Here is a 19,337-nt window from a genome sequence, read left to right on the forward strand (position 1 = left end):
GCTGCGGGATCGCAGCCGTGCGCAGCCGGTGTGAGTTGGCCAAAAAATTGACACGTCCGGAGCACGCAGTCAAGACGCAGCAGAGCGGAGACGCAACGCACACGCATCCGGTGTAATCCCGGGGTCACACTGGCTGCGGAACGGACGCAGTGCGTTTTCCGTACGGACGCCGCAAGGATAGAACGCGTTCAAGTCTACGTGTCAACTCACACCAGCTTCGGTGCGGGGCGTCTGCGGTGTGGAACGACAGCGGCGATGCGGAAGGTTTCCGCAAGCGTTCCATTTCTTCCGGACACCGCATGCGGAATTTCATGAAGCTGAAGAAATTACACGAGCTGGACAGGAAGTCGGGCGTCTCGCATCGAGGTAAATCCAGTATATTTCAAAATAAAACTGTTTGTGAACTCGTTGTTTTGGGAGGGAAGTTAGCTAGCTACATAGCATGACACGAGTTGGACATACATCAGAATAAATTAAACACGACGAAATTACACTATTTAAACACAAAAAGCATATCGATGTGACAACAGGCAAACGTGGCTATTGTTTACAAATAGGACTCGATATACATGGTTGTTATTGGGTGAACTCAACTCTCCAGCGTGAACCCCACGTGATCTTGTGGTCTGTCGGGAGCAGATTTACGGACACGCAACGCACGCGGTGTGAATTGCAGTCCTCGCGGAAGCCGTCCGTAAGGCGTACGAAAAACGCACCGCACCCTTTCCGCAGCCAGTGTGAATTGGGCTTTATACTTTCAATGCCATTGGGTTTACAGTGTGTTGAAAAGAAATGTACAGTACTTCATGACGATACACTCCTGCAGTATTTTTATTTTTTCATTTATTTCTTTACAGCAAAGTTGGGAGATGTGCTGCAATTAACCATTAGTTTAATAATTGGTTAATCTGTCCATTGTTTTCTTGATTTATCAGGGAAAAAGTTTTTATTTCCAACCCTTTATTAAAAAAATGACATTATTTCAAATTGACTGCTGCTGGTTAGGGTCCACAACATCTAAGAAGACATGCAATATTGTTAATCATTGTTTTCCACAATAAAAGCAAATGTTTTGTTTTAATTCAAAGCAAAGGTAATTCTACTTTCAAAGGACGACTACAGAAATCTGAGAATATTTATTGTTGACAGGCTGTCGATTGAGCAATTAATCATTACGGCTCTTGCATAGAATAAATTAATTTTTACACAGCAGCAAGGTAACATCTCCTATGCCTTTGAGGAATGCACTAAGCCCCAACTACTCCAGGGAAGCAGCCAATGTAGTCTGAGGGATCCTAACAGCTTGAGGCCAAGCATGCCTAATGCCTATAGCTCTTTAGACCTTTGAAACATGATGAATTCATGACACGTGGCCCATGCTTCCTTTGTTTTACAGTACGCAGGTGGCTGGTCTGTCTCCTCTAGGGAAAGAGTGCAGGGAATTAATAATATAGAGTGATGGCAAATTGGTTCAGATGTCAGTGCACAAAATGTGAAGATATTTTTACCCACAAATTAAGGTAAGGTCTGAGTTGGTATACCCAATATTTAGGTGCACAGCTTGGTTAAGAATAAAAAATAAGCACCAAGAGAACGAGGTGCAGAAGGCCACACACCATGAGATACTTTTGTGCTGCCCATGAGAAACAAGTGGGAGGTGACCATAGAGAAAATCTCTCCAAATGTTTCTGTGTGTGCTATGCCCAAAGGGGATCCAAAATGAACTGTGTGCTTAGGACATTAGGAATCATTTAAGTGAGTCTGTGTTGTTATGCGTTCAGTGGGTTGTAGTTGTGTGTTCATATATGGATGACAAGTCCAGTTCTCTGGGAAAAACGGATGTACTTCCTAGATTTGGAGGATTTAGAGGAAACAGCCAAAGGAGGTTCTAGTAGTGTCACTTAGCTGTTTAGAATCTCATGGAGATTCCCATACTGGAGCATACCATGTGTATCATGTTGGTAGTTGGTGTAAAAACACAGCAGAAAAGCAATTTGTTAACGGTTACTAAGTTACTAAACTAGAATTTTTCCAAATGCTGCACTGGCAAAATAGACTACACAAGCAACAATGCTTTAAATGTAACCCAGGTGTTATGAGGTTGAATACTTGTGTAACAGCACCCTCTTCTGGTTACTGGAGGAACTAAACAATGAAAATTTCAACCTAAAACTTCCAGTTGGCCCAATTACTTCAGACATGGGCAGCTTAAATGATGGAGCAGGCCACAAGTTTTTCAGCAGCGCTGCTAGAGGCCCACATAGGAGCTTCCCCATAGTGCTTACCAGATGTAACATAAATGTCATTTTAAATATGAAGAAAACATTTAATTTATTGAACCAATAAATAACCATATACAGTGATTTTCCCCCTGCTGCAAATGTCTCGTGAATTTAAAAAAAAAAAAAATAAATAAAAAAAATAAAAATAAATAAAAAAACACCGTTTATGGACGGCCCAAAACTGCTAAACTGCAATAAATTTGTTGTGCATTTTTTCTCGGGCTGTCAAAGTTAAAGCGTTAACAGATTAATTAATCACAGAAAAAAGTTAAATTAATCACATACAGTGGTACCTCTTCTTACGAAATTAATTGGTTCTGGAAGAAAGTTCTTAAGTAGAAAATTTTGTAAGGAGAGACGCATTTTCAATGTAAATGCCCTAATCGGTTCCAAGCCTCCCAAAATTCAGACATAAATGTTTTATAAAGCATAAAAATGCATCAAAACATGTAACAGATACATGTTACAATTAGATTATTGCACAATAAATGAGAGTTGTGCGTAAACAAAGAATAGAGTAAAGAATAAAAATTATGCTCATTTACCTTTTTAACTGCTGTCCTCATCGTTTTTTGCCATCTTTGGTTCATATTCTCCTCTTTCAGAAGTGTTTTTTTTTGCCTGGTGTTTTGTAAAGAACTGATCCAAGGATGTTTGCTTTTTTTTTTTAATTGTTTTTATTTTTTAAAACAATCCTTCGTAAATGTCCAAGGCAAACATCATCTTAGTGAGCAAACGCCCGACTGGTGAACACTTTGTCTGGGCGATTCTTTTAAACTAATTCTGAAACGTCATGGAAACTTCCGGTATGGCGAGGCATCTTTTTTTAAAAAAAAAAGGCCCGTCTCGTCGCAATTAAAAACTTACTGTGCCTTCATCAATCACCAATTGTTTGAATTTTTGCACAAATTCGTTGGCCGTTAGTTCATACGTTTACGAAAAACACCTCATGGGCTGCGCGATGAATGATGAGGACGCTGTATAGACACCAATCTAGTATACGCTCCTAGATACCTATGGTAGAGGTTCCTCTTAGCCAATGGGATGCCAGAAACATGCACAAACACCGATCTAGTATTTACGCTCATAGGTACCTATGATAAGAAATAGCTATAGCCGAAAGTATGTTGCGTTCGGTAATGTATTTTTTACCTTTCGTATTTAGAAATTTATTTCGTAACAAGAGGCAATATTTTCCCGTTGAGGAGTTTCGTAACTAGAAAATTTCGTATGAAGAGACGTTCGTAAGTAGAGGTTCCACTGTATTAACGCAGATTAATCGCAGTATTTTTTTGGGACCGCACTTGAGCCTTGAACGTAACCGCGGATGGTTACATTGAAGGCTGCGCAGGTCAGTGATGAGGTCAATGCACGGCATTTGCTACGCCTGCTGTTCCAAAATGAGCGGGGTGACTCCATTTGGTGTGCTCGGTGGTAAATTTTGCTTTAAAATACACCCCGACGGGACTTTAGATAAAACAAAAGTAATTTGTGTTTAATTAATAATTGCTGAATTGCACCCAATTGATACGATGCTGTTACGTTTTGAGCAATACACGCATGCCTGCAATTGCGTACATGCATTTAATCAATGTTTGCAAATGACATTCATATCATAAAATGCGTTATCAAAATATTACGGTATTTTGTATTTATTTTATATTACGCGAATACGCAAGTATTTAGCTGATTAATCGTGATTAATCAAAATTAAAAAGTGTGATTAATCAGATTAAAAATTTTAATCGTTTGACAGCACTAATTTTTTCACAAAAATCAAATGACAAAAAAATCGTAGATGATGCTGTTTATCCTGCATATCATTCCAAATCTCTACAAAATTATTTGGTCAGCTCATCTTATAAAAGACAAGCGCAACTAAGTTATGTCTGCCATTTAGTGATGAATGTTGATATTACAACATAAATCTATTATGGGTGAACCAATGCAACTTTTTCACTTTTGATACCGATATTGTAGCCTAGATATACTGTCCAACACCGGATCCGATACGCTATCAGCAGGAATGATTCATGCTTTTAGTTATTTTTTAGGATGAAATATGAAATGTTCCACCACGGGAAACTTATGTGACATGTTGCACTCAGCTGCCACGTCTTTACCCAATTCCAATAGAAAGTATTCCCACATCGCCAACATCTACTCCTAACTTCGCTAGCTCCATCGCACACATTCTTGCTGGATAGAAGAGCAGGGGCGAAGTCTGGAATAGACTGCTTGTATACGAGTGCCAATAGAGTTTTTTGATGTGGACCAATATAATCCGATATTGTTTTTTTTTTTTGTCTTTTTTTTTTTTTTTCTTCCTGATATCGGACCAAGATCTGATATCAATATTGGACCGGGACGCCCCTAAAAATTATACAGTGAACCCCTGCTAATAGCAGAAGATAGGGAATGTGCCGGCCCGCGTATAATTAATGCCCATTGAAATAAAGTAAAAAAAAAAAATAAAAATAGTTTTGGAAGCCTAAATACTTCAAACTATTAAACCTCCAATATGAATTAAATAATTAATAAAAATAATAAAAATAAATAAAAAATAAATAATAAAAACGCAACATTAACGCATTTTATTATCTGAATGTCATTTGCAAACATTGATTAAATGCATGTACGCAATTGCATGCATGCGTGTATTGCTCAAAATGTAACAGCATCATATCAATTGGTTGCAATTCAGCAATTATTAATTAATTAAAGGCAAATGACTTTTGTTTTATCTAAAGTCCCGTCGGGGTGTTTTTTTAAAGTGAAATTTACCACCGAGCACACCAACTGGAGTCACCTCGCTTATCTTGGAACAACAGGCGAGGAAATGCCGTGCATTGACCTCATCACTGACCTGGGCAGCCTTCAATGTAACCATCCACGGTAAAAAATAGTGCGATTAATCTGCGTTAATATGAGATTAATTTAACTTTTTTCTGTGATTAATTAATCTATTAACGCTTTCACTTTGACAGCCCTAATAAAAAGTATATATACAAAACCTCATATATTTACCCGAGTCCTGATTGGGAGACAACGTCCGATTCCGGTCAAGTCAGCAACCAAGTGATCGTGCCCGATTTCTGATCATGTGATTGGATCGGGACATCCCTAATTAATTATTATTATTATTATTATTATTATTAGGAATGTTCCATACCACTTTTTTTCAGACCGATACTGATACTCAGACCCTCAGTGCTCACCGATACCGATACCAACTGCCGATAACAGTAGTTCATTTTGACAAATAAAAAAAATCACTAAAAGATATTTTTAAACAAATATATTTCCTTTAATTTTGACCAAAAAAAACAAAAAAAACAACAACAGCACATTCACACTTCAATAGTCTTAACGCTCAAAATAAAACACAAAAATGCTCTTTTAGTTTAAGATTCACAATTTTGAAGTATTTCCAAACCGGTGAAGTTTTGGTGAAAAACTGCTGCAAGCTAGCGCCAGTTACAGGCAAGGAGGACTCACTTAACGTCTTCCCCCTCTGCCATCGGTCGCTTGTACTCGTCTGCGTCACGAGTACTCGAGTACTTGGAAAAAAGGCCGGTATCGGCCCGATACGATACCTGGTATCGGTACTCGCCCATCCCTAATTATCATTATTATTATTATTAACACAAAGACGGGAAATGTCACTTTTGTAATAAGGTGGAATCAATACAAAAATGAATGAAAAATATGACAGTAAGGGTATATTCAGACCTGCATGGTTTAGTCCGCTTTAAACAGACAGAGTTTGATTCCCACGCTGTTTTCGGACCTTTTGTGCAGGTCTGAATACACACAAATGAATCCTGGTCCGGACCAAACAAGCGGACTAAAGGACGTTTCTGGTCTAAATACACCCTAAGAGTACTTTAAACAGAAGCGTAGAATCAATAGAAGAATGGTGGTTGACATAACTATATAAATAGAACAATCAGATGATGTACAATAATTAGGTATTTATTTACATTTTGGAGGACAACGGGACTGTATATGAGAGTTAACCATTTGCGACAAAACAAAAGCTTTGCAAGGCAAGTCATGCTGCACGCTTGGAAATGAAACTAGAGACCTCAAGGATTTGTGGAGAAATCTCAAAATGGACAAAAAAAAAAAGTTCAACTGTCTAATATCGTCTATATCTTTGGATTGATCCTCCTGACATTTCAAGTCAGTGAGAACTGAGATGGATTGAAAAGTGTGCAGTGGTCTGACAAGTCCACATTTCAAGACTCATGTTTTATATACAGCACTTATGAGGTTGCTGTTCAAGAGCTATAAAAATATAAAAGTTGATTTAAGTTTATTGTCTTCAACCTTCTAGACTTATAACAAGATGGTACTATTCAGTGACAGACCAATCAGTTATTTCCAGCCAACCAGGAGTGCCAGGGAATTTCTTCACAATTACACCCAGAGACAAAAGGATGGATGCTCTTTGTCAGTCACAGTCTGTTCCCAAACATGATGAAGATAGGTTACATAAGGTGACATAAGTACATTAATGAAGATAATTCAACTGGATCAGTTGCATACCAAGCAAAGAAGTATAATTAATTGTCTTCACTGTGACAGGTAACATTCCATCTTTTGTCCCTGACCCAATGGAAAACTATTGATGACAGGTGTGTCATCAGTAAAAGTCCCCGGGGATCCCCAAATAACCCTTCTTTCTTTCTTTCTTTCTTTCTTTGTTGTCTTTGGGCTAATACTTGCTCACATTTTTGCTAGCATTCTTTTTTTTAAGGACAATGCACAGTAATCAAAGCAAAACGCATCTGTGTGCACTATGCAGTGTCTCTTTCCTCAGTGCGTAACTGCTCTCTGCTTGCCAAGAAGAAGCAGGAAAAGTTAATTGGAGGCAGTTAGCGTCAAACAGGTAGCTTGTTTCCTCAACTCCACAAGTAACCAATCATAGTCGATGTTTACATTTGGGATAAACCATTTACATGCATGAGCGGAAAGCGTTACTCCCGTATACATGGTCATTGTGCTCGAGCAGATTAGCCCGTTCGAAAGCGTGAAGCACAGTTCACATCATTAAGCAAATAGACGTAATTTCCGCTTTTAATGTAATTTCCGCTTTTCCATGCTGAATAAAAGACATTTATGTAATTGACCGCACTAAATAGTGTATTTAAAGTGTGGTTCTTTGCTGCGTCGTCATGTTTGTTTACCTCTGCTTGAGTATTTCCAGCAGGAGCAAAAATTTAATTAACCATATAAGAGATTGTATACTATTATTATAAAAAGCATGATTGTTTCACAACAGATAATATGGCTAATTCATCACGTCTGCCTCGAATTTACAATCAGAGGTTAATGTTATGACTAGCTGTATATGAAAAAGAGAAAAACTACCTAATTCTGAGCATATCCTCATGCTTTTTGTGGGTGCAAAGCAGTTGCGTCGAAGTTTTGCTCGCAGTCGCGCTAGCCATAGTGCTTGTCTTTCACTCCTCACTATCTTCCGTCTGGTTTAGAATCCCTGCTGGCAGCCGAAAGAATGATCTCATCTCCGTTTGAGCTATTAGGGCATCCGTCGGCCGCGCATAAGTTCACCATAGCATTGGTAGCTGATTTATCAACTGTTTGACCTGTTTTCTAGCTCACACTGATTGTTTTCTAATTCACTCGCATTGACGCCCTGACCATCACCGCTAGAGGCGCACTTCAACGTGACGTCACACTGGAAGGGTCTATATACAGCACTTATGAGGTTGCTGTTTAAGGGCTATAAAAATAAAGTTGGTTTGAGTTTGTCTCAAACCTTCTAGATTAATCATAAAATGGTCATCATCATAAGATCATAAGATTCAGTGACAAACCAATCAGTTATTTCCAGCCAATCAGGAGTGCCAGGGAATTTCCTCACAATTACACCCAGTGACAAAATGATGGATGCTCCTTGATGCATTGAAGACAATGTACTGTATGGTTGGTATGCAACAAATCCAGTTTAATTGTGCCCATTTGCCAGTGTTTATTTCGAGAACACTTTTTATTTAGTTTGTAGCTGTAGTCTTATACAATACATTTCAATTAGTTTAGTAACCGAAGTTGTGGTTTTAGTTGGCTGTGTCATGTGCTGGGGATGGATCACCAAAGCACAGACACAAATAAGATTTTAACTCTTTATTCACACAACTTGACGAAATGAAAAACAACAAGAATGCATCGAGAATCACGAGACACCAAGCCCCCTTGGGCTGCGGAGATGCACAGAGGAACAGAGGCAATAATTAGGCAAACACACACAGTGAATCGATCTCATTGGTTGTGGCTAGACATGCGGGTACCAGTACTTACATAGAATTATCTGGTTGGCTGTTGACCCAGTAAAGAGATTAAAGATTCTTGATATCACATCGTTCCTGACATCACATGACATCCCATAGCCTAAAACCAGTTGAAACTGGATGCCGGTTACATCAGTTCAAAACAGACATTTGTTACATCACAACAACACAGACACTGGGCGTCTGTACGTTGGTGTTTAACCCGGTGGCCCGGTGGACGAGAGGGTAGCATCCCTCCGCCTTCGGTTGGGGGGACGGATCCTGACTGTTGTTTGTGCATATGCACCAAACAGCAGTTCAGAGTACCCAGCCTTTTTGGAGTCCTTGGCGGGTGTGTTGGAGAGCGCTCTCCCTGGGGACTCCCTCCTCCGGCTGGGGGATTTCAACGCTCACGTAGGCAATGACAGTGAGAACTGGAGGGGCGTGATTGGGAGGAACAGCCCCCCGATCAGAACCCGAGCTGTGTTCTATTATTGGACTTCTGTGCTCATCACGGACTGTCCATAACGAACACCATGTTCAAACACAAGGGTGTCCATAGGTGCACTTGGCACCAGGACCGCAGGCCGCAGTTCGATGATCGACTTTGTAGTCGTGTCAGAGAGGAGGGACCGTCGGGAAGTTGAATCTCGGATTCAGGAGGAGCAGTGTGGTTTTCGTCCTGGCCGTGGAACAGTGTACCAGCTCTACACCCTCAGCAGGATACTTGAGGGTGCGTGGGAGTTCGCTCAACGAGTACACGTGTTTGTGGATTTGGAAAAGGCGTTTGACCGTGTCCCTCGGGGAGTCCTGTGGGGGGTGCTTCGGAGTACGGGGTACCAGGCCCCCTGATATGGGCTGTTCTGTCCCTGTACGACCGGTGCAAGAGTTTGGTCCGCATTGCCAGCAGTAAGTCGAATCCGTTTCCAGTGAGAGTTGGACTCCGCCAAGGTTGCCCTTTGTCACTGATTCTGTTCATAACTTTTATGGATAGAATTTCTAGGCGCAGCCGAGGCATCGATGGAGTCCGGTTTGGTGGCTTCAGCATTGCATCGCTGCTCTTTGCAGATGATGTAGTGCTGTTGGCTTCATCAAACTGTGACCTCCAACTCTCACTGGAGCAGTTCGCAGTCGAGTGTGAAGCGGTTGGGATGAAGATAAGCACGTCCAAATCCGAGACCATGGTCCTCAGTCGGAAAAGGGTGGAGTGCCGTCTTCGGGTCGGGGATGAGATCCTGACCCAAGTGGAGGAGTTCAAGTATCTTGGCGTGTTGTTCACGAGTGAGGGCAGGATGGAGCGGGAGATCGACAGGTAGATTGGTGCAGCATCTGCTGTGATGCGGACGCTGTATCCGTCCATTTTGGTGAAGAAGGAGCTGAGTCGAAAGGCGAAGCTCTCGATTTACCGGTCAATCTACGTTCCGACCCTCACCTATGGTCACGAGCTGTGAGTCGTGACCGAAAGAACAATATCCCGGATACAAGCGGCCGAAATAAGTTTCCTCCACAGGGTGTCCGGGCTCTCCCGGACTAGAGTGAGAAGCTCGGTTATCCGGGAGGGACTCAGACTCGAGCCGCTGCTCCTCCGCGTTGAGAGGAGCCAGTTGAGGTGGCTCGGGCATCTGGTTCGGATGCCTCCTGGACACCTCCCGGGGGAGGTGTCCAGGAGGGCATGTCCCACCGGCGGGAGGCACTGGGGACGACCCAGGCCACGCTGGAGAGAACGCCTTGGGATCCTTCCGGAGGAGCTGGTTGAAGTGGCCGGGGAGAGGGAAGTCTGGGCTTCTCTGCTAAACCTGCTGCCCCCGCGATCCGACCCCGGATAAGCAGTCGATGATGGATGTATGGATGGATGAATGGACGGCTGGATGGACGACACAGCTCAGTACGTGGCTGATAAGTCATAATTTCTGAGACCATTCACTGTCATGGTTTCGTGAAATAAAATGCCCAACATTCAAAATACAAGCAGAAACAAAGTAAAACCAAAAGTTTAGAACTGTGAAGAAGTTGCCTAAGAGTTATTGTGTAGATAAGATTTGGGATGAATGTGCCATCACTTACAGAATGAAAAAACTTCAACATGGTCCCCAAGGGTGAGGATTAAACCCACAACCTCACAGGTGGGAGATGATCACTTCACCACTGAGCCATGCCGCCCCTAACACCTATACCTAATACTTCATGTTTCAATTTAGTTATCAATTATACTTAATCTATCATTATTATTTGTTAGACCAATGATTAATTTTACTTTAATACATAGAAAAAAAATACATTGTGTTACTGTTAAAGAGATCGTTCGGATTTCTTAACATGAATCTCTATTTCATCCTCACCTTCAGTGTGTGCGATCATCACCGACTTACCCCGGACAGCGTTCTGTGACACGAGTTCTGGTCCGGTGTTGGACGAGAGGAAAATAGTCCAGTAAGCTGGCGGGGGTCACGGAAATAAAGCGTTTTTCTTCTAAAAACAATTGTGTTCAAAAGAGTGATACATTTGCATCACAATACTCGTTTTCTGAAAAAAAGTCAGACGCCATTACCGCCGTTTGTTCGTATCACTGCGCAGCGCCCCGCACGCAGCTGATAGCCGCGCACTAATCTACAAGTTGTTTGTCTTTTCGAAGGCGGAAGGATCAGTTGTCTGTAGCGCGTCGATTAGCTGTCTACAGGGCAACGCGCAGTGATACGAACGAACAGAAAAGTAGTGCCTGGCGGTAATGGCGCCCGACTTTTTTTTAGAAAATAGTATTGTGATATAAATGTATCACTCTTTTGAACACAAATTGTTTTTAAAAGAAAAACGCTTTTATTTCCATGACCCCAGCCAACTTGCTGGACTATTTTCCTCTCGTCCAACACCGGACCAGAACTCGTGTCACAGAACGCTGTCAGGGGTAAGTCAGTGCTGATCGCACACACTGAAGGTGAGGATGAAATTGAGATTCATGTCAAAAAATCCGAACGATCCCTTTAAGGTAAAGAGGAACATGGCATTTGGAAATATAAACTCATCTCTCCCTTGTGTATGAATCTATTTGAATATTTTGGTAATTTCATTTATGATGTAAGGTGTATTTATTTACTGGACCAAATATCAGTAAAAGTATCTGAAAAATACATCCATCCATCCATTTTCTTGACCGCTTACTCCTCACAAGGGTCGCGGGGGGTGTTGGAGCCTATCCCAGCTGGCTATGGGCAGCCGGTGGGGTACACCTTGAAATGGTTGCCATCCGATTGCAGTGAAAAATAAATCTTGATTCCAAATATGAATCAAAGGCAGTGATCGCCCACCATAGAGTGAAAATATTTTACATTATACCCCACACTATATAGTTAAAGTTCCTCATTTCAAGTTAACTTTACCGGAAGCTAAGGTTGCAAATTTTGCATTTTCTTTATAAAATCTCAAAATCATGATTAAATGAATTAATCCCCGATTAACTCTTTACAACCCGAGGACGAGAAGATTCGTCACGTGACACCCGGTGGGCGTCACCCGCCGACGAGAAAACTCGTCAACTGTTTTTTTTAATGAATGGGTGGATGAGACTCTTGGGCAACTTCCCTCCGAGTATTCAGCCCGTGAAGCACTGTAGTGACAAACTGTGCCCTCTTGATGGCAGTGATGGTCTCTTTACACGAGAAGGATGTGATTTCCTAGTAAAGTTGTGGAGTGGTGGGGGGCGGGGGCTAGGAGAGAAAAGACGAGTGCGAACAGCGGCTAACCGGAGGCCGCTAAAAACAAAAGCTCACGCTTTTGAGCAGAGCGTTTGTCACGATCAGTCAAAAGATGACGAATAGAAAGATCAAGGAGCCCGTTTCTGCATAAGAGAGTGTGAAAAGCGACAAAAACGTCACGGGCGCCCACTTCATAAGCCACCGCCTCCGGCGTTCTCTGAGACACGGAGTGAAAGTTTGCATCGTCGTATCTCTGACCAATCAACGTCATCTGACGAGGAATCCGTAACGAATTTGGCGAACTCGAGCCGCCTTCACCAGATGAACAGATCAATTCAAGTGTGGCAAAGGTAGCAGCAGCAGCGATTTATCCCCGAAAGCTTCTGGAAGCCCCGGAGGTAAGCTAACGTGTAGCATTCTGTAAATCGAGTGATAACAATTGTACTAGTTCAGTATATTGAATGTCACAGGGATGAAATGACTTGGATGGATGAGAATATTCACAGACATGCTTCTGTACACTGTATGTGCAATGTCTGTAACCTCGTACTAACGCATGTTACACAACATTCGATTACAGTTGGGGCAGCGTACACAGATGGCCCCTTTTGCAGTCACACGCAGTGCGACCGAGAGGTAAAAAAAAAAATAATAATCACAATACCTTGCAACAATAATAAAAATTACATCTTGATTACAGTATTTTTCTGTAATTTACAGAACCAGCTACAACACTGGCAGAGGCACAAGCGTGTGAACATCTTGCAGTGTCCCCCTGAACGCAGAAGAAAGCTTCACACGCGATCACACAAAAGACACTATTGGGTTTCAAAACAAAACCCATGCACCCACTCATGCATGCATATTTTGTAAATAACCCCAAATTAGTAAATAGTAGGGGTGTGAATTGCCAGGTACCTGACGATTCGATTCGTATCACGATTCACAGGTCACGATTCGATTCGATACCGATTAATCCCGATACGAATTTATAAGTCGATTGTTGCGATTTTTTTTCATTCAAATTTAGAAAATACTAATCAGTAAGCTTGTAGAGTGTAAGATTTATATGAAAATGTATTATTTATTTATCTGAAATTTCAGTCTTATAGAGGTTGTAATCTGTTTCATGTTTGAACAGCATTAAAATAAAATATTAAGGCTTAATGTTCCGTTCATATAACATTCTTCCATGCTCAAGGTGTGAATCCTAAAAAAAAAAAAAATAAATAAAAAAATAAAATAAAAATAAATCGATTCTGCCGATTATTGAATCGATTCGAGAATCGCGCGATGTAGTATCGCGATATATCGCCGAATCGATTTTTTTTAACACCCCTAGTAAATAGTTTATCAAATGTGAAAATGTTGCTAGTATTTCCCTGTATAGTACTAAATAGCGCACACGCACGAGCACGCACACGCACGCCCACACACATGCACAAACATTCCTGTAAATGATCAACATTTTGTAAATAGTTTGTGAAATGTGAAAATATTGCTGTTTACACACGCTATCAGATATGTAAATACATCCTTATTTTGCTATCAAAAACACATTTTCATTTTTTTTCATGTTTTATGGAAGGCAAGGACTGTTGAGATATTTGAGATGTCACTAAACCAAAAAATATTACTGTAAAAGTCACTGTTTTGCAGAAAATGCATCATTTCACAAAAAGCTTAATTTCTCCTTATTTTGCCCGAGATTCTTGAATTATGTCAAATCAAGCCATTTTCAAATGATGATTACTAAAGAACAGAATAAGGTAGAATCATACTTTTTTTTTCTAATGAAAGAGGAGAACCCAATCTTTCAAACGTCACCCACCATGTTTATTTAGTCATAGCACACAATATTCTAATAAGCATTGAAAATGGGTGAAAATATGCGAAATCTGGTGGGATTCTGGAGTTACCTTGTCAGAAAATGCGTGGGATTTTAAGAGTTTTAAAAAAAAGTGACTTAAAAGTAGGGCTGTCAAAGTTAAAGCGTTAATAGATTAATTAATCACAGAAAAAAAGTTAAATTAATCACATATTAACGCAGATTAATCGCACTATATTTTTGGACCGCACTTGAGCCTTGAACGTAACCGCGTATCGTTACATTGAAGGCTGCACAGGTCAGTGATTAGGTCAATGCACGGCATTTCCTATGCCTGTTGTTCCAAAATGAGCGGGGTGACTCCAATTGGTGTGCTCGGTGGTAAATTTCGCTTTCAAAAACAAAAGTAATTTGCGTTTAATTAATTGCTGAATTGCACCCAATTGTTATGATGCTGTTACGTTTTGAGCAATACACGCATGCATGCAATTGCGTACATGCATTTAATCAATGTTTGCAAATGACATTCAGATAATAAAATGCGTTAATGTCAAAATATTACGGTATTTTGTATTTATTTTATATTACGCAAATACGCCAGTAATTTAGCTGATTAATCGTGATTAATCAAAATTTAAAAGTGTGATTAATCAGACTAAAAATTTTAATCGTTTGACAGCACTACTTAAAAGTAACTTAAACATCAGTAACTCTTTACTTTACGCAGACGGTAATACTGCAAAAGAAACTTATTACTTTCAAATGCAAGTAATTAGTATTATGAAATATATTACATTTTGGAAGTAACTTGCCCAACACTGTCCTCAATAGGGTCGCGGGGGGTGCCGGAGACCTATCCCAGGTTTCTTTGGGAGGTAGGCAGGGTACACCACGAACTCGTCATCAGCCAATCAAAGGGCAGACATAGACTAACAATTATTCACACTCACAATCACACCTACTGCTAGGGATGTTCCAAACAATATCGTCTGCGATATTACCGGTGTATTTTTTTAGGTGATAAAAATTTGACATATCGCGAAACTGACGTGATGACGTAATGCGCAACATTATACGTCTTTGTGTCAACTTGGACGTACACGTGTCGTTCGCTGCTGCACAAAAAATAATGTAGGAGCTTGTGAGGCTGCAAGAGCTGCAGCCAGTTCTTACAGCCATTTCTGTTGCGTCTTCGACAAAGTGGGAGTGAGCTTCGTCGTGTGGAGCCTGTTTTTGCTACAAGAGGTCAGAATAATGCTGGGGAAAAAAACAATAACCAAAAAAACAAATAAGTAACTTTTAAAAGCAAATAACCAATAAAGTAATTAAGTTACTTTTTCAAGATAATTGTGACAACACTGTTTCCAAGCAACAGTCCAAAGAAGTGCTTATGTCTGTTTTGTTGCGAAGGGTTCCCATATACGCAGTTTTCTTCCGCACTGATCTCGTTAGCGTTGTGGTGTGAGAAACAGTTGACACAGCACAAGAAGACACGCTCAGTTACAAATACGGTTGCTGTTTTTCATACAAATATTTATGGTAATTAAGACCTAATGATAGACAATCAACTACCTATAATTTTTACAGATGAAGAAATATTCCTAAATTAGATTAGATTTAATTAAATTTCCCACTGACTCACTCTGGTCTAAAACCTGTTTGGCAGAGACAAAACGACACGAATAAAGGTTCTTTGTTTTGTTTTATTTTTTTTTGTTTGGTTACATGACTTGCATGTGTGCTAATTATCTTATTTGGTCTGATGTGTCATGTGATATGATTTGACACCTTCAACCTTCCAAGGCTACCAACCCAGCATATAAAAGGAATTGTTGCTGTCGATCTCAGCATCAAACATCACAACTGCAAAGGTAACTTCACATCGCACTTTTCAAACTCAATTTCACATGACTCTTTCAGCATGTACTGCATTTTGTCTTACATGGTGAGATGTGAATGTATTTATTGTTAAAAATATGAAGTATTTTTCTTATGTTGCACAGATGGCATTTGCTCGACGCTTGTTCTTCCTCCTTTGTGGGATGAGTGGACTGTTGACTGGAGTCGTAAGTTAAAATTTCATCCACTGACTTAAATCAACATAAATGTTGTCTACATTTGTGTCAATATTCTGCAGTGTAATGTGTACCACTATGCTTTTCTTCTTCACAGTGGTCTTTCAAAAAGGTTCAAACCAAAGGTTGACAGCTTTGACTCTATACTTATCACAAATAAATTATTTCTTAGTTTTGTCATAATTGACATTAGATTGACATGGTATTTTCTTCATAAAACAACAATTGTGTTGCAGACAATAACTGTCCCAAAGGCTGGACTCGATTGGACTGTCACTGTTATATCTACCAACCTCATGGGAGGACCTTTGCAGATGCAGAGGTATGAATGAAAATGCTTGTGATAGCAGCTAGTTTACTGCTTTTGTTTTTATCTGTCTGTTGATTGAACTCCTTGATCAAAATGTCTTGCCTGCTATAAAATGGATCTGAATGAGTAATAACCTTTTCTCCTTTTATCCATCAGAGCATCTGCAACATTCTTGATGCGAACCTGGTTTCCATCCACAGTGCCCTAGAAAACGCATTTGTTCTTGAATTGGCTTCAGCGGGTGGCAATACCAAACCATTCTGGATTGGACTCCATGATGCTATTGAGGTGAGACATTGACCAGCATATTCCAATTGAATCCTCTTGTGTTCGATAGAAGTAATTTTGTCACATCAAAAATTAATGTGTCCTCCAGACTCAAACTTGTCACCGGATTAAAGGGATAAAGTGTTGAGTTGACTTTGTAAAAACAAACGTTTTTTTTCTTTCAGGATAAATTATGATTTTCCTTCAATTGTCCAATAACCCAGCCTTGCCCTCCACACTTGAACCTCAGTGTGATGTCCAAGAACAATTTCACAATGATACTGTACGATTCAAATAACGTTCAACAAACAAAATCAAGATTGTGACCAACAAACAGCAGATGTAAATCCAAGCAATTGTTATCTTTACGTGTGACTCAATTTGATTTGTCTTCCAGATCGGTGAATTCATATGGACTAATGGAAAAATTAATGATTTCGATAACTTTGATGAGGGCGCAGTACCACCACAGCCTGATTCCTTGTTTGGTGCCTGTATTGAAGTCGTTGAAAGCAGTAAGTAAAATCAGCGATTAAAGTTGCTCACACTACAATATTATGCTTAAACATATATCTCTTATAGCTGGACAATGGCAAACCCAGAGCTGCGCAGCTGAGTACGGATATGTTTGCATCAGAGACGTGCTCCACTAATTGCTGGTGTTTGCTAATTATAATGACTTAGTAAGAGAAGCTCAAACTTTAGTGGTGTCATATTTCTGGGATTACAATCAAGTTTTCTTTTATTCTTCCACAATGTTTACTTATTGACAACCAAATTTGCAATGTCAAGGAGCATCTGTTTGGTAAATGAAGGAATCTTTCTGCATCAATGTGTTTTTGTGTCTTTCTTTACTCACTCCATTTTAAACCTGCTTAGTTCATTGCTTATTCATTTACAGATGTAAAAACATTATAACAATATCATGTATGGACATTGCTGACCAAATTGCAAATTACTACTGTATTATAGGCCTTTCCACGTTTGATAAGTATGTATTGCCAACAAGGTGCCTATACAAAAATGTGGAATTTTCCTTTGATACATTTTCACAAAAATAAAATCCAAATTAAAATAGTGCTATAATGAAAGGGGCAATGCAATAAAGCAATAAACCTCTGAGTGTAAATTAGTACAATGTGCAAATAATTCTGTTTGGAGTCCAAAGCAGTAATACAAATATAGTTATCACAGGATTGTGTCAATGATGGCTCCCAGGAGATAGATGAGGTGCACAAATAAGGGACACCGGGGCTAGTTGTATCATGGGTAAGTTGTCACATTGCAATTTTCTTCTCCACCAGAGGACACAACGAAAAAGTGGAATACTAGTTTTCTTCGTATAAATGGTCAGGGGTTGTGTACTGTCTGAGAAGATAATAGCAGATTTTGAGCTGACATGAGTGCCAGTTATCTGTTTCGCACAACCCAAAGTAAAAATTCTCAACTTCATATTTTGTCAAACAGGCGCATAGACTTAGGTAGGTAGGTAGGTTTTAAGAAGGGGGACCGGAGGGTGTGTTCCAACTACAGAGGGATCACACTCCTCAGCCTCCCTGGTAAGGTCTATTCAGGGGTGCTGGAGAGGAGGGTCCGTCGGGAGGTCGAATCTCGGATTCAGGAGGAGCAGTGTGGTTTTCATCCTGGCCGTGGAACAGTGGACCAGCTCTACACCCTCCGCAGGATCCTCGAGGGTGCGTGGGAGTTCGCTCAACCAGTCCACATGTGTTTTGTGGATTTGGAGAAGGCGTTCGACCGTGTCCCTCGGGGAGTTCTGTGGGGGGTGCTTCGGGAGTACAGGGTGCCGGGCCCCTTGATACGGGCTGTTCGGTCCCTGTACGACCGTTGCCAGAGTTTGGTCCGCATTGCCGGCAGTAAGTCGGATTCGTTTCCTGTGAGGGTTGGACTCCGCCAAGGTTGCCCTTTGTCACCGATTCTGTTCATAACTTTTATGGACAGAATTTCAAGGCGCAGCCGAGGCGTGGAGGGGTTCCGGTTTGGTGGCCTCAGCATTGCATCTCTGCTCTTTGCAGATGATGTGGTGCTGTTGGCTTCATCAGGCCTGGGCCTCCAGCTCTCACTGGAGCGGTTCGCAGCCGAGTGTGAAGCGGTTCGGATGAAGATCAGCACCTCCAAATCCGAGAACATGGTCCTCAGTCGGAAAAGGATGGAGTGTCGTCTTCAGGTCGGGGATGAGATCCTGCCCCAAGTGGAGGAGTTCAAGTATCTTGGGGTCTTGTTCACGAGTGAGGGTAGGATGGAGCGGGAGATCGACAGGCGGATCGGTGCAGCGTCTGCAGTGATGCGGACGCTGTATCGGTCCGTCGTGGTGAAGAAAGAGCTGAGCCAAAAGGCAAAGCTCTCGATTTACCGGTCGATCTACGTTACGACCCTCACCTATGATCACGAGCTGTGGGTCGTGACCGAAAGAACGAGATCCCGGATACAAGCGGCCGAAATGGGTTTCCTCCGCAGGGTGTCCGGGCTCTCCCTTAGAGATAGGGTGAGAAGCTCGGTCATCCGGGAGGGACTGAGAGTCGAGCCGCTGCTCCTCCGCGTTGAGAGGAGCCAGCTGAGGTGGCTCGGGCATCTG

General features: G+C 41.1%; 2 protein-coding genes across 7 annotated transcripts in view; one reads left to right on the plus strand and one right to left on the minus strand.

Annotated features, from left to right (window-relative positions):
- The window catches only part of LOC144033519 (septin-9-like), a 95,456-nt gene that overhangs the window by 22,641 nt on the left and 53,478 nt on the right, over positions 1–19,337 (minus strand). The window contains exon 1 of one of the 5 annotated variants that reach the window (XM_077541725.1): positions 2,828–2,846. The exons of the other annotated variants lie outside the window; for them this stretch is intronic. The gene's annotated coding sequence lies outside the window, so the exon portion shown is untranslated. Of the gene's footprint in view, positions 1–2,827; positions 2,847–19,337 lie in introns of those variants that run through there. 5 annotated transcript variants of the gene reach the window in all.
- Positions 1,389–17,569, plus strand: LOC144033566 (C-type lectin domain family 19 member A-like). Of its 2 annotated transcripts, none has more exons than XM_077541752.1 (8): positions 1,389–1,520; positions 15,896–15,963; positions 16,096–16,158; positions 16,265–16,292; positions 16,404–16,489; positions 16,634–16,765; positions 17,142–17,259; positions 17,327–17,569. In XM_077541752.1, exons 3-8 carry the CDS (start codon positions 16,096–16,098, stop codon positions 17,395–17,397), a joined length of 498 nt encoding a protein of 165 aa, XP_077397878.1. In that variant the 5' UTR covers positions 1,389–1,520; positions 15,896–15,963; the 3' UTR covers positions 17,398–17,569. The 2 variants fall into 2 exon arrangements, with proteins under 2 accessions (XP_077397878.1, XP_077397886.1); XM_077541760.1 differs by lacking the exon at positions 1,389–1,520 and adding an exon at positions 11,501–12,900 and having other exon boundaries at positions 12,985–15,963.

Source organism: Festucalex cinctus, chromosome 1 (genome assembly GCF_051991245.1).
Source record: "Festucalex cinctus isolate MCC-2025b chromosome 1, RoL_Fcin_1.0, whole genome shotgun sequence".
NCBI classification, from domain to species: Eukaryota; Metazoa; Chordata; class Actinopteri; order Syngnathiformes; family Syngnathidae; genus Festucalex; species Festucalex cinctus.

Excerpts from the sequence above, each read along its gene's own strand:
- LOC144033566 (XM_077541752.1), top strand. The coding sequence starts at position 16,096 with ATGGCATTTGCTCGACGCTTGTTCTTCCTCCTTTGTGGGATGAGTGGA. Across the intron at positions 16,159-16,264 it reads GTGGACTGTTGACTGGAGTC|TGGTCTTTCAAAAAGGTTCA; the intron begins GTAAGTTAAAAT and ends TCTTCTTCACAG. Across the intron at positions 16,490-16,633 it reads GGACCTTTGCAGATGCAGAG|AGCATCTGCAACATTCTTGA; the intron begins GTATGAATGAAA and ends TTTATCCATCAG.